The 13,323-nt window shown below is 41.0% G+C and overlaps 1 protein-coding gene across 1 annotated transcript; it reads right to left on the reverse strand.

Annotated features, from left to right (window-relative positions):
• Window positions 1-2,956: 2,956 nt before the first annotated feature.
• LOC120041347 (gastrula zinc finger protein XlCGF26.1-like) lies at window positions 2,957-12,131 on the reverse strand. Its single transcript, XM_038986288.1, has 2 exons — window positions 11,649-12,131; window positions 2,957-4,647 (listed from the first exon to the last, which is right to left on the reverse strand). Exons 1-2 carry the CDS (start codon window positions 11,953-11,955, stop codon window positions 3,224-3,226), a joined length of 1,731 nt encoding a protein of 576 aa, XP_038842216.1. The 5' UTR covers window positions 11,956-12,131; the 3' UTR covers window positions 2,957-3,223.
• Between the last annotated feature and the right edge of the window lie 1,192 nt (window positions 12,132-13,323).

A 13,323-nucleotide genomic window follows, 5' to 3' on the forward strand; every position in this document is an offset into this window, starting at 1 on the left:
ATACAGTCATTTTTGCCCATCTTTATCAAGGGTTTTCATGCCTTTCGGCTTTCATGCCGTCCCTAGGAGGGGTGCGTCACTTGAGTGGGTTGAGTTACTGACGTGATCTTCCTGTCTGGGTTGGCGCCCCCCCTTGGTTTGTGCTGTGGTGGAGATCTTTGTGGGCTATACTCGGCCTTGTTTCAGGACGGTAAGTTGGTGGTTGAAGATATCCCTCTAGTGGTGTGGGGGCTGTGCTTTGGCAAAGTGGGTGGGGTTATATCCTTCCTGTTTGGCCCTGTCCGGGGGTATCATCGGATGGGGCCACAGTGTCTCCTGACCCCTCCTGTCTCAGCCTCCAGTATTTATGCTGCAGTAGTTTATGTGTCGGGGGGCTAGGGTCAGTTGGTTATATCTGGCGTATTTATCCTGTCTTATCCGGTGTCCTGTGTGAATTTAAGTATGCTCTCTCTAATTCTCTCCTTCTCTCTTTCTTTCTCTCTCTCGGAGGACCTGAGCCCTAGGACCATACGTCAGGACTACCGGGCATGATGACTCCTTGCTGTCCCCAGTCCACCTGGCCTTGCTGCTGTTCCAGTTTCAACTGTCCTGCCTGCGGTTATGGAACCCCTACCTGGCCCAGACCTGCTGTTTTCAACTCTTAATGATCGGCTATGAAAAGCCAACTGACATTTATTCCTGATTATTATTTGACCATGCTTGTCATTTATGAACATTTTGAACATCTTGGCCATGTTCTGTTATAATCTCCACCCGGCACAGCCAGAAGAGGACTGGCCACCCCTCATAGCCTGGTTCCTCTCTAGGTTTCTTCCTAGGTTTTGGCCTTTCTAGGGAGTTTTTCCTAGCCGCTGTGCTTCTACACCTGCATTGATTGCTGTTTGGGGTTTTAGGCTGGGTTTCTGTACAGCACTTCGAGATATTAGCTGATGTACGAAGGGCTATATAAAATAAACTTGAAACTTGAAGGGTGTCAATAATTTCAGTCCCCCACCGTAACTCCACACTGCTCCTACATGGTGTAACAATACCTAATGTAGACCATGTAGGAGCAGTGTAGAGATACAGTTGGTTCTGACATTATTGACAGTACATACTGTAGAAGTACAGGAACTTCAGAATCATACTCCTTGACTTCTTACACATTTTATTGTTACAGCCCGAATTCAAAATGTATTAAAAAATATATATTTTCCCCTCACCCATCTACACACAATACCCCATGATGACATCACAATACCCCATAATGACATCACAATACCCCATAATGACATCACAATACCCCATGATGAAAAAGTGAAAACATGTATTATTTAGCTTGATGAATACTACACAAATTATCTCAATGAAACAAAACGACTCAATTCAAGTGGCTTCAAGGTAATAATTAATTTATGCCCATTATAGTCATCTATTTAATACTGTACATTTTGCAATATCCAAATCATGAATCCAATCACATTTTTTGTTGTAATATATCCAATCAAAGGTATTTATCAAAATCAAAATCATATATCCAATCAAATATATTTATCAACATCCAAATAATCCAACTAAATTCAAGGGGTTTTCAGGTTAGAATCAAGAAAGGGCAAATTCCATCCAGCTAATAATAATAATTTACATTTGTCAATATCAAAACAACAATTAAGGGCAAAGCCCATAATAAACAACATTTAAACATTTAAGGGATTATACTTGTATCCAATCACTAAATTCATAATCAAAATAAAATACACAGAATTTTAATCTAAATTTAGATATGACCATGTCTCGAGATGACAAACAAATGTAGGCCTATTTTTGAGCAAGCTTTCATATATATAGAATTTGGTTTTGTGTGGCATAAACAAAAACCTATATTCTCAGTCAAAAACACAAGTCAGAACACAGAATCTCTATTCTATCATTTGATTCCAGGTCCTCTGACTGGGAAAATGTCTTTCCAAAACAATGAGAGCAGTGGTATGTTTTCTCCTTCTGTGTATGTATTCTTTCATGCTTATTTAGATGTCTGAACTGGATAAATCTCTTTCCACACAGAGGGCCATGGTAGATTCTCCTTTGTGTTTCCTGTCATGTGATTTTAGGTGCTGTAGCTAGATTAAACACTTCACACTGGGAGCAGTGGTAGAGTTTTCTCCTGTCTCCTCATATCATTTTAAATGGTCTATTACCAGAGTGGTCTATCATCAAAAACAATGGAGAAAATGCATCCCATAACATTTTAACATGGAAATAGCCGTTCTATCATTCAGCCTACAGTAGCAGTCAATGTGTGGTGTTCAATGTAGGCCCTCCATTCCATGAGACTTTTGAAAACATGCAGGGGCTTGACTTTTTAGCCTTCAGACAAGTAGGTGACTGAAAATGTTGTTGTAATGTATGATGCAAGAACCCACTTTTCAAAATAAAAGTCATTATTATTCCCATACTATAACCAATACAGAGAGTCAGACAAAAACATGATACCCTTTGTCTATTGGCCACTTAGCTTATTCAAGCTTGTCTCAAAATACAACCCTCTCCCTTTAAGATATATATTTTTTAATCTTACTTGCTTTTCAAAGATGGCTAGAAATGTACCCGTAGGAAGCCATCACTCCCCGTTGCTGACCAGAAATGAGCTAGGACTGGGCTAATAACTAGCAAAAAATATGAACAACTGTGTAGAATAGATAGAACACCAGGATATAATATCACGCAGCTACATGGTTTGATTTCAAAACAAGCACATCCACTCACTGCCGCACCTGACTTTTCAGTGCGATAGAATCCTCCTCCGACGCACTCTGCCTAAAAAAAATAAAGAAAATCACAGAGTCTTGCATAGTTAGATTTGTTTTGCATTGAAAGGGGGCTGATATTAGGTTGATTCAATCACAATTCCCATAGTAGTATAATAATAATTCCCCGTTTCAGTAGTGGGAAACGTTGATAGTGTTAACGGGGCAAAGTAAAAAGTGAAGTTCAATCTTGTGCATCTCTACAGGTATTCCATGGCCGTCCTGGGAAAGCGGCACAATATGATGTCGTATATGTCCTCATTTCAGATCCCCGCCTCTATTCTGTCATGTGATTTCAGGTCCTCTGACCGGGAAAATGTAATTCCGTAATTAGAGCAGTAGTAAGGCTTCTCTACTGTATTTGTGTTTCATGCTCTTTCGGGTTCCCTAACTGAACTAAACTCTTTCCACATTGGGATCAATAGACGGCCGTATCCTCACCTGAGTGTGTGTATTCTCTCATGCTTTTCCAGGTTCCCTAACCGGGTAAATATCTTTTTACACTGAGAGCAGTGGTAAGTCTTTTTTTCTGTGTGCATCCTCTCGTGATATTTCAGGCCCCCTAACTGGGTAAAAGTCTTTCCACACAGGGAGCATTGGTAAGGCTTTTCTCCTGTGTGTTTCTTCTTATGCTCTTTTAGGTTCCCTAACTTGGTAAAATCCTTTCCGCACAAGGAGCAGTGGTAAGGTTTCTCCTCTGTGTGTGTCTTCTCATGCTCCTTCAGGTCTCCTAACCATCTAAAAGTATTTCCACAATGGGAACAGGGGTACGGCTTCTCTCCAGAGTGTATTCGCTTATGTTTGTTTAGGTTCCCTAAGTGGGTAAAACTCTTTCCACACTGAGAGCAGTGGTAGGTCTTCTCCACTCCTGTGTGTATTCCTTCATGATTTTTCAGGCTCACTAAATGGGTAAAACTCATTCCACACTGGAAACATTGGAAAGGCTTTTCTCCTGTATGTATCCTCTCATGCTCTTTAAGGCTCCCTATCCGGGTAAAACTCTTTCCACAGTGGGGACAGTGGTAAGGCTTCTCTCCAGTGTGTATTTTCTCATGTTTTTTCAGATACCCTAACTGGGGAAAACACTTTCCGCACTGAGAGCAGTTGTAGGGTTTTTCTCCTGTGTGTATTGCTTCATGCCTTTTCAGACTTCCTAAATTTGTAAAACTTTTTCCACACTTGGAACATTGGAAAGGTTTTTCTCCTGTGTGTTTCATCTCATGCTCTTTTACATTCCCTAATGTGGTAAAATCCTTTCCACAGTAAGAGCAATGGTAAGGCTTCTCCCCTGTGTGAGTCTTTTCATGCTGCTTCAGGTTCTCTAACCACCTAAAATTCTTTCCACACTGGGAACAAAGGTAAGGCTTTACTCCAGAATGTATTCTCTCATGTATTTTTAGGTGCCCTAATCGGGTAAAACTCTTTCCACATTGGGAGCAATGGTAAGGCCTCTCTCCCGTGTGTATTATTTCATGTTCTTTCAGGTTCCCTAACCGTGTAAAACCCTTTCCACACTGGGAGCATTGGAAAGGCTTCTCTCCTGTGTGTATCCTCTCATGCTCTTTCAGGTGCCTTAACCGTGTAAATTTCGTTCCACACTGGGAGCATTGGAAAGGCTTCTCTCCTGTGTGTATTCTCTCATGCTCTTTCAGATGTGATGACTGGTTAAATCTCTTTTCACAATGGGAGCATTGGAAGAGCTTTTCTCCTGTGTGTGTTCTCTCATGCTCTTTGAGCTTACATAACCATTTAAAACTCTTTCCACACTGGGAGCAGTTGTGTGTCGCTGGTTTGGGAATCTCTGGGTCTGGATCCCCTGAATGACTCTTCCCGCTGTCAGAGTGAGAGTCTGGTTTATCTCCTGCCAAAGGTAAACAGATTATTTTGTTAAACAGAGAGGCATGAATGAAACCACATGATTAAACTGTGGTAAATATGGTAAATATGGTAAATATGGATTCTGGATGCTGATTGGTAGATAGCCATTAGATAATCCCAGGTAATACCTGTTAAAAGTTCAATTTTAATTATTATTATTCTTTACATCCAGTCACTACGACCAGTCACTACAACATCAATACGACCAGTCACTACAACATCACTACGACCAGTCACTACAACCAGTCACTACAACATCAATACATCCAGTCACTACAACATCAATACATCCAGTCACTACAACACCACTACAACATCAATACAACATCACTACAACATCACTACATCCAGTCACTACGACATCACTACATCCAGTCACTACAACATCACTATAACATCACTACATCCATTCACTACAACATCACTACAACATCACTACATCCAGTCACTACAACATCACTACATACAGTCACTACATCCAGTCACTACGACATCACTACAACATCACTACATCCAGTCACTACATCCAGTCACTACAACATCACTACTACAACATCACTATAACATCACTACATCCAGTCACTACAACATCACTACAACATCACTACGACCAGTCACTACAACATCACTACAACATCACTACATCCAGTCACTAAAACATCACTACTACAACATCACTATAACATCACCATATCCAGTCACTACAACATCACTACAACATCACTACAACATCAATACATCCAGTCACTACAACATCACTACAACATCACTACATCCAGTCACTACAACATCACTACATCCAGTCACTACAACATCACTACATCCAGTCACTACAACATCACTACATCCAATCACTACAACATCACTACATCCAGTCACTACAACATCACTACATCCAGTCACTACAACATCACTACATCCAGTCACTACAACATCACTACATCCAGTCACTACAACATCACTACATCCAGTCACTACAACATCACTACATCCAGTCACTACAACATCACTACATCCAGTCACTACAACATCACTACATCCAGTCACTACAACATCACTACATCCAGTCACTACAACATCACTACATCCAGTCACTACAACATCACTACATCCAGTCACTACAACATCACTACAACATCACTACATCCAGTCACTACGACCAGTCACTACGACCAGTCACTACAACATCACTACGACCAGTCACTACAATATCAATACAACATCACTACATCCAGTCACTACAACATCACTACGACCAGTCACTACAACAACACTACAACATCACTACGACCAGTCACTACAATCAATACAACATCACTACATCCAGTCACTACAACATCACTACGACCAGTCACTACAACATCACTACATCCAGTCACTACAACATCACTACATCCAGTCACTACAACATCACTACAACATCACTACAACCAGTCACTACAACATCACTACAACATCACTACGACCAGTCACTACAACATCCCTACATCCAGTCACTACAACATCACTACGACCAGTCACTACAACATCACTACAACATCACTACATCCAGTCACTACAACATCACTACAACATCACTACGACCAGTCACTACAATATCAATACAACATCACTACGACCAGCCACTACAACATCAATACATCCAGTCACTACAACATCACTACAACATCACCATATCCAGGTACTACAACATCACTACAACATCAATACATCCATTCACTACATCCAGTCACTACATCCAGTCACTACAACATCACTACGACCAGTCACTACAATATCAATACAACATCACTACATCCAGTCACTACAACATCACTACAACCAGTCACTACAACATCACTACATCCAGTCACTACAACATCACTACAACATCACTACGACCAGTCACTACAACATCACTACATCCAGTCACTACAACATCACTACAACATCACTACATCCAGTCACTACATCATCACTACAACATCACTACGACCAGTCACTACAACATCACTACAACATCACTACATCCAGTCACTACAACATCACTACATCCAGTCACTACAACATCACTATATCCAGTCACTACAACATCACTACAACCAGTCACTACAGCATCACTACAACATCACTACATCCAGTCACTACAACATCACTACAACCAGTCACTACAGCATCACTACAACCAGTCACTACAACATCACTACATCCAGTCACTACAACATCACTACATCCAGTCACTACAACATCACTATAACATCACTACATCCAGTCACTACAACATCACTACATCCAGTCACTACAACATCACTACATCCAGTCACTACAACATCACTATAACATCACTACAACATCACTACATCCAGTCACTACAACATCACTACATCCAGTCACTACAACATCACTACATCCAGTCACTACATCCAGTCACTACAACATCACTACAACATCACTACATCCAGTCACTACAACATCACTACGACCAGTCACTACGACATCACTACAACCAGTCACTACAACATCACTACATCCAGTCACTACAACATCACTACGACCAGTCACTACGACCAGTCACTACAATATCAATACAACATCACTACATCCAGTCACTACAACATCACTACGACCAGTCACTACAACATCACTACATCCAGTCACTACAACATCACTACGACCAGTCACTACAATATCAATACAACATCACTACATCCAGTCACTACAACATCACTACGACCAGTCACTACAACATCACTACATCCAGTCACTACATCCAGTCACTACAACATCACTACGACCAGTCACTACAACATCACTACATCCAGTCACTACAACATCACTACAACATCACTACATCCAGTCACTACAACATCACTACGACCAGTCACTACAATATCAATACAACATCACTACATCCAGTCACTACAACATCACTACGACCAGTCACTACAACATCACTACATCCAGTCACTACAACATCACTACATCCAGTCACTACAACATCACTACATCCAGTCACTACAACATCACTACATCCAGTCACTACAACATCACTACAACATCACTACGACATCACTACATCCAGTCACTACAACATCACTACAACATCACTACGACCAGTCACTACAACATCACTACATCCAGTCACTACAACATCACTACGACCAGTCACTACAATATCAATACAACATCACTACATCCAGTCACTACAACATCACTACAACATCACTACGACCAGCCACTACAACATCAATTCATCCAGTCACTACAACATCACTACAACATCACCATATCCAGTCACTACAACATCACTACAACATCAATACATCCATTCACTACATCCAGTCACTACAACATCACTACAACATCACTACGACCAGTCACTACAACATCACTACAACCAGTCACTACAACATCACTACGACCAGTCACTACATCCAGTCACTACAACATCACTACAACATCACTACAACCAGTCACTACAACATCACTACGACCAGTCACTACATCCAGTCACTACAACATCACCATATCCAGTCACTACAGCATCACTACAACATCACTACAACCAGTCACTACAACATCACTACGACCAGTCACTACAACATCACTACGACCAGTCACTACAACATCACTACGACCAGTCACTACAACATCACTACAACCAGTCACTACAACATCACTACATCCAGTCACTACAACATCACTACATCCAGTCACTACAACATCACTACATCCAGTCACTACATCCAGTCACTACAACATCACTACGACCAGTCACTACAATATCACTACAACATCACTACATCCAGTCACTACAACATCACTACAACCAGTCACTACAACATCACTACAACCAGTCACTACAACATCACTACATCCAGTCACTACAACATCACTACAACATCACTACATCCAGTCACACAACATCACTATATCCAGTCACTACAACATCACTACAACCAGTCACTACATCCAGTCACTACAACATCACTACATCCAGTCACTACAACATCACTACAACCAGTCACTACAGCATCACTACAACCAGTCACTACAACATCACTACATCCAGTCACTACAACATCACTACATCCAGTCACTACAACATCACTACAACATCACTACAACATCACTACATCCAGTCACTACAACATCACTACAACCAGTCACTACAACATCACTACATCCAGTCACTACAACATCACTACATCCAGTCACTACAACATCACTACATCCAGTCACTACAACATCACTACAACATCACTACATCCAGTCACTACAACATCACTACAACATCACTACCACCAGTCACTACAACATCACTACATCCAGTCACTACGACCAGTCACTACAACATCACTACATCCAGTCACTACAACATCACTACATCCAGTCACTACAACATCACTACAACCAGTCACTACAACATCACTACATCCAGTCACTACAACATCACTACAACATCAATACAACCAGTCACTACAACATCGAAAAATCATAATCGGTCAACATCTAGTCAGTGTTCCCACAGGGCCATGTTACAGTGTTTACAGAACCCCAATGGAAGACAAGAGGCCTAAGTCTAACTCAGGAGGTGTAGCGAAGACTAGTTTAGTAGGATGGAGGCTCCATAGCTGTATGGATCTGTAACTGCTACAGTGTAGTTTAGTAGGATGGAGGCTCCATAGCTGTATGGATCTGTAACTGCTACAGTGTAGTTTAGTAGGATGGAGGCTCCATATCTGTATGGATCTGTAACTGCTACAGTGTAGTTTAGTAGGATGGAGGCTCCATAGCTGTATGGATCTGTAACTACAACAGTGTAGTTTAGTAGGATGGAGGCTCCATAGCTGTATGGATCTGTAACTACAACAGTGTAGTTTAGTAGGATGGAGGCTCCATATCTGTATGGATCTGTAACTGCTACAGTGTAGTTTAGTAGGATGGAGGCTCCATATCTGTATGGATCTGTAACTGCTACAGTGTAGTTTAGTTGGATGGAGGCTCCATAGCTGTATGGATCTGTAACTGCTACAGTGTAGTTTAGTAGGATGGAGGCTCCATAGCTGTATGGATCTGCTACAGTGTAGTTTAGTAGGATGGAGGCTCCATAGCTGTATGGATCTGTAACTACAACAGTGTAGTTTAGTAGGATGGAGGCTCCATATCTGTATGGATCTGTAACTGCTACAGTGTAGTTTAGTAGGATGGAGGCTCCATACCTGTATGGATCTGCTACAGTGTAGTTTAGTAGGATGGAGGCTCCATAGCTGTATGGATCTGCTACAGTGTAGTTTAGTAGGATGGAGGCTCCATAGCTGTATGGATCTGTAACTGCTACAGTGTAGTTTAGTAGGATGGAGGCTCCATAGCTGTATGGATCTGCTACAGTGTAGTTTAGTAGGATGGAGGCTCCATAGCTGTATGGATCTGTAACTACAACAGTGTAGTTTAGTAGGATGGAGGCTCCATAGCTGTATGGATCTGCTACAGTGTAGTTTAGTAGGATGGAGGCTCCATAGCTGTATGGATCTGTAACTGCTAGTGTAGTTTAGTAGGATGAAGGCTCCATATCTGTATGGATCTGTAACTGCTACAGTGTAGTTTAGTAGGATGGAGGCTCCATACCTGTATGGATCTGTAACTGCTACAGTGTAGTTTAGTAGGATGGAGGCTCCATATCTGTATGGATCTGTAACTGCTACAGTGTAGTTTAGTAGGATGGAGGCTCCATAGCTGTATGGATCTGTAACTGCTACAGTGTAGTTTAGTAGGATGGAGGCTCAATAGCTGTATGGATCTGTAACTGCTACAGTGTAGTTTAGTAGGATGGAGGCTCCATAGCTGTATGGATCTGCTACAGTGTAGTTTAGTAGGATGGAGGCTCCATAGCTGTATGGATCTGTAACTGCTAGTGTAGTTTAGTAGGATGAAGGCTCCATATCTGTATGGATCTGTAACTGCTACAGTGTAGTTTAGTAGGATGGAGGCTCCATACCTGTATGGATCTGTAACTGCTACAGTGTAGTTTAGTAGGATGGAGGCTCCATATCTGTATGGATCTGTAACTGCTACAGTGTAGTTTAGTAGGATGGAGGCTCCATAGCTGTATGGATCTGTAACTGCTACAGTGTAGTTTAGTAGGATGGAGGCTCAATAGCTGTATGGATCTGTAACTGCTACAGTGTAGTTTAGTAGGATGGAGGCTCAATAGCTGTATGGATCTGTAACTGCTACAGTGTAGTTTATAGGATGGAGGCTCAATAGCTGTATGGATCTGTAACTGCTACAGTAAGTATTTATTGCTGTTTCGAAAGCCTTATCGCCAGCAATGATTAACTTTCTAAACACACACCGCCTGGTCTCATAGACTAGACGTAACATAGTACATGTACATCCAGGACACTGAAATTAGTATGATATGTTTGGTATGGTTACAGATGACTACTTAAGGCAAAATTGGAGGTACGGTGGTTGACTGGTGTGGGTGAGTGAGCATATAACACGAACGTCTAGCAACCCAATGGTTGCGAACTCGAATCTCAACATGGATAACTTTAGCATTTTTAGCTAATTAGCTACGTTTGAACTACTTACTATTTTTTTTTAGCTAGTTTGCAACTACTTAGCATGTTAGCTAACCCTTCCCCTTCTGAGACCAGGTTGTAACACGCGCTTCTTGATTGTAGTTCATATGAGCCAGTCGCCGGGCTAAGCTAACGGCTGAAATCTGTAGGGAGAGTGCAGAACGCTGCCTGGAGTTCTAGCTGGTGACATTGTGTCTTGAAGTTTGCAGTTGTGTCTTTAAAAAAAAACACTATGTTGTTCTTTAGTGTATTTATATATCGCTTTTCAACAGGAAAAGTTCAAAAGTCAACGGAGGACGTCTTTAACAATTCCTACAGTACTGAAAAACATATCCAAGTGTAGTGCCCTTTTTTTGTTGTTGTCACACATTAGTTCAACAACTGCAGAGTTTGTGTTCCTGTTTAAGACAGTACTCACTGGTGGTAATCAAATCTTCAGTCTCCCCCTCTTCCTCCTCCAATGTGACAGTAATCTCCTTATCTTCCTCCTCCACTCCAAAATCGTAATCCTCTTCTTTCACTGTGACAGTAACCTCCTCGTCCTCTTCTTTCACTGAAACAGACTCCTCTTTCACATTGAACGCGTCTTCCTCATCTTTCACCGTAACAGCCTCGCCCTTAACTTCTTTTTTAACGGTAACAGCCTCCTCATCTTTCACGGGAGTTCCTTTCTCCGTCCTCCAAACGTCTTCTTTAGCAGGAAGAGAGTAGCTTGGTAAACTCATGGTTGGGGATGCTAGCTAAACTAGTGCTAACTAAACCAGCCAGCTAGCTGACTGACAACAACGTCAATATGAAATTAAATGGGGTAGCTAGTTGTTTCCACATAAGTATGTTGAAATCATAGTGGCAAATAAACCACGAAATTGTCTAAAGAACTTGAATGTTCCGACTTTGTTGGCTAGCGAGCTACCGAGGTGGCTGCAGTTGTTGAAGAAGCGTTCCGTCCACTAGATTATACGTCACACTAGAAACATCGCCTGAGAGACACATATCGCCATCTGCTGACTGGAGTGGGTAAACCTAGCTGGGGGAATGTATTTTTTTTCTTCTATTAAATAAAATTATATTAACACGTTTACAAAGAAAGAAATATGTTGATTGATTAGTTCTGATTTTTAGTACGAATTTCAAACAAACTTTATATCAATCAAATTGATTTATAAAGCCATTTTACATCAGCCGATGTCACAAAGTGATATACAGAAACCCAGAGAGAGAGAAAGGCGAGAGAGAGAATTAGAGGGGGGGGGGGGGGGGGGGTGCTGGAGTAGATAATATAATATGGAGCTCTCTGATAATAGAATATGGAGCTCTCTGATAATAGATTATGGAGCTCTCTGATAATAGATTATGGAGCTCTCTGATAGTCATAATATAATATGGAGCTCTCTGATAGTCATAATAGAATATGGAGCTCTCTGATAATAGAATATGGAGCTCTCTGATAGTCATAATAGAATATGGAGCTCTCTGATAATATAATATGGAGCTCTCTGATAATAGAATATGGAGCTCTCTGATAATATAATATGGAGCTCTCTGATAATAGAATATGGAGCTCTCTGATCCATATTCTATTATGACTATCAGAGAGCTCCATATTATATTATCAGAGAGCTCCATATTATATTATCAGAGAGCTCCATATTCTATTATGACTATCAGAGAGCTCCATATTCTATTATCAGAGAGCTCCATATTATATTATCAGAGAGCTCCATATTCTATTATGACTATCAGAGAGCTCCATATTCTATTATCAGAGAGCTCCATATTCTATTATCAGAGAGCTCCATATTCTATTATGACTATCAGAGAGCTCCATATTCTATTATCAGAGAGCTCCATATTCTATTATCAGAGAGCTCCATATTCTATTATGACTATCAGAGAGCTCCATATTCTATTATCAGAGAGCTCCATATTCTATTATGACTACCAGAGAGCTCCATATTCTATTATCAGAGAGCTCCATATTCTATTATGACTACCAGAGAGCTCCATATTCTATTATGACTAATCAGTTCATCTCCCAAACCTCTCAAAAAGCCAGACCAAAATAATACAGCTAGCCAGGGTAGCTACAAGTC

Source organism: Salvelinus namaycush, unplaced genomic scaffold (genome assembly GCF_016432855.1).
Source record: "Salvelinus namaycush isolate Seneca unplaced genomic scaffold, SaNama_1.0 Scaffold448, whole genome shotgun sequence".
In the NCBI taxonomy this organism is placed as follows: Eukaryota; Metazoa; Chordata; class Actinopteri; order Salmoniformes; family Salmonidae; genus Salvelinus; species Salvelinus namaycush.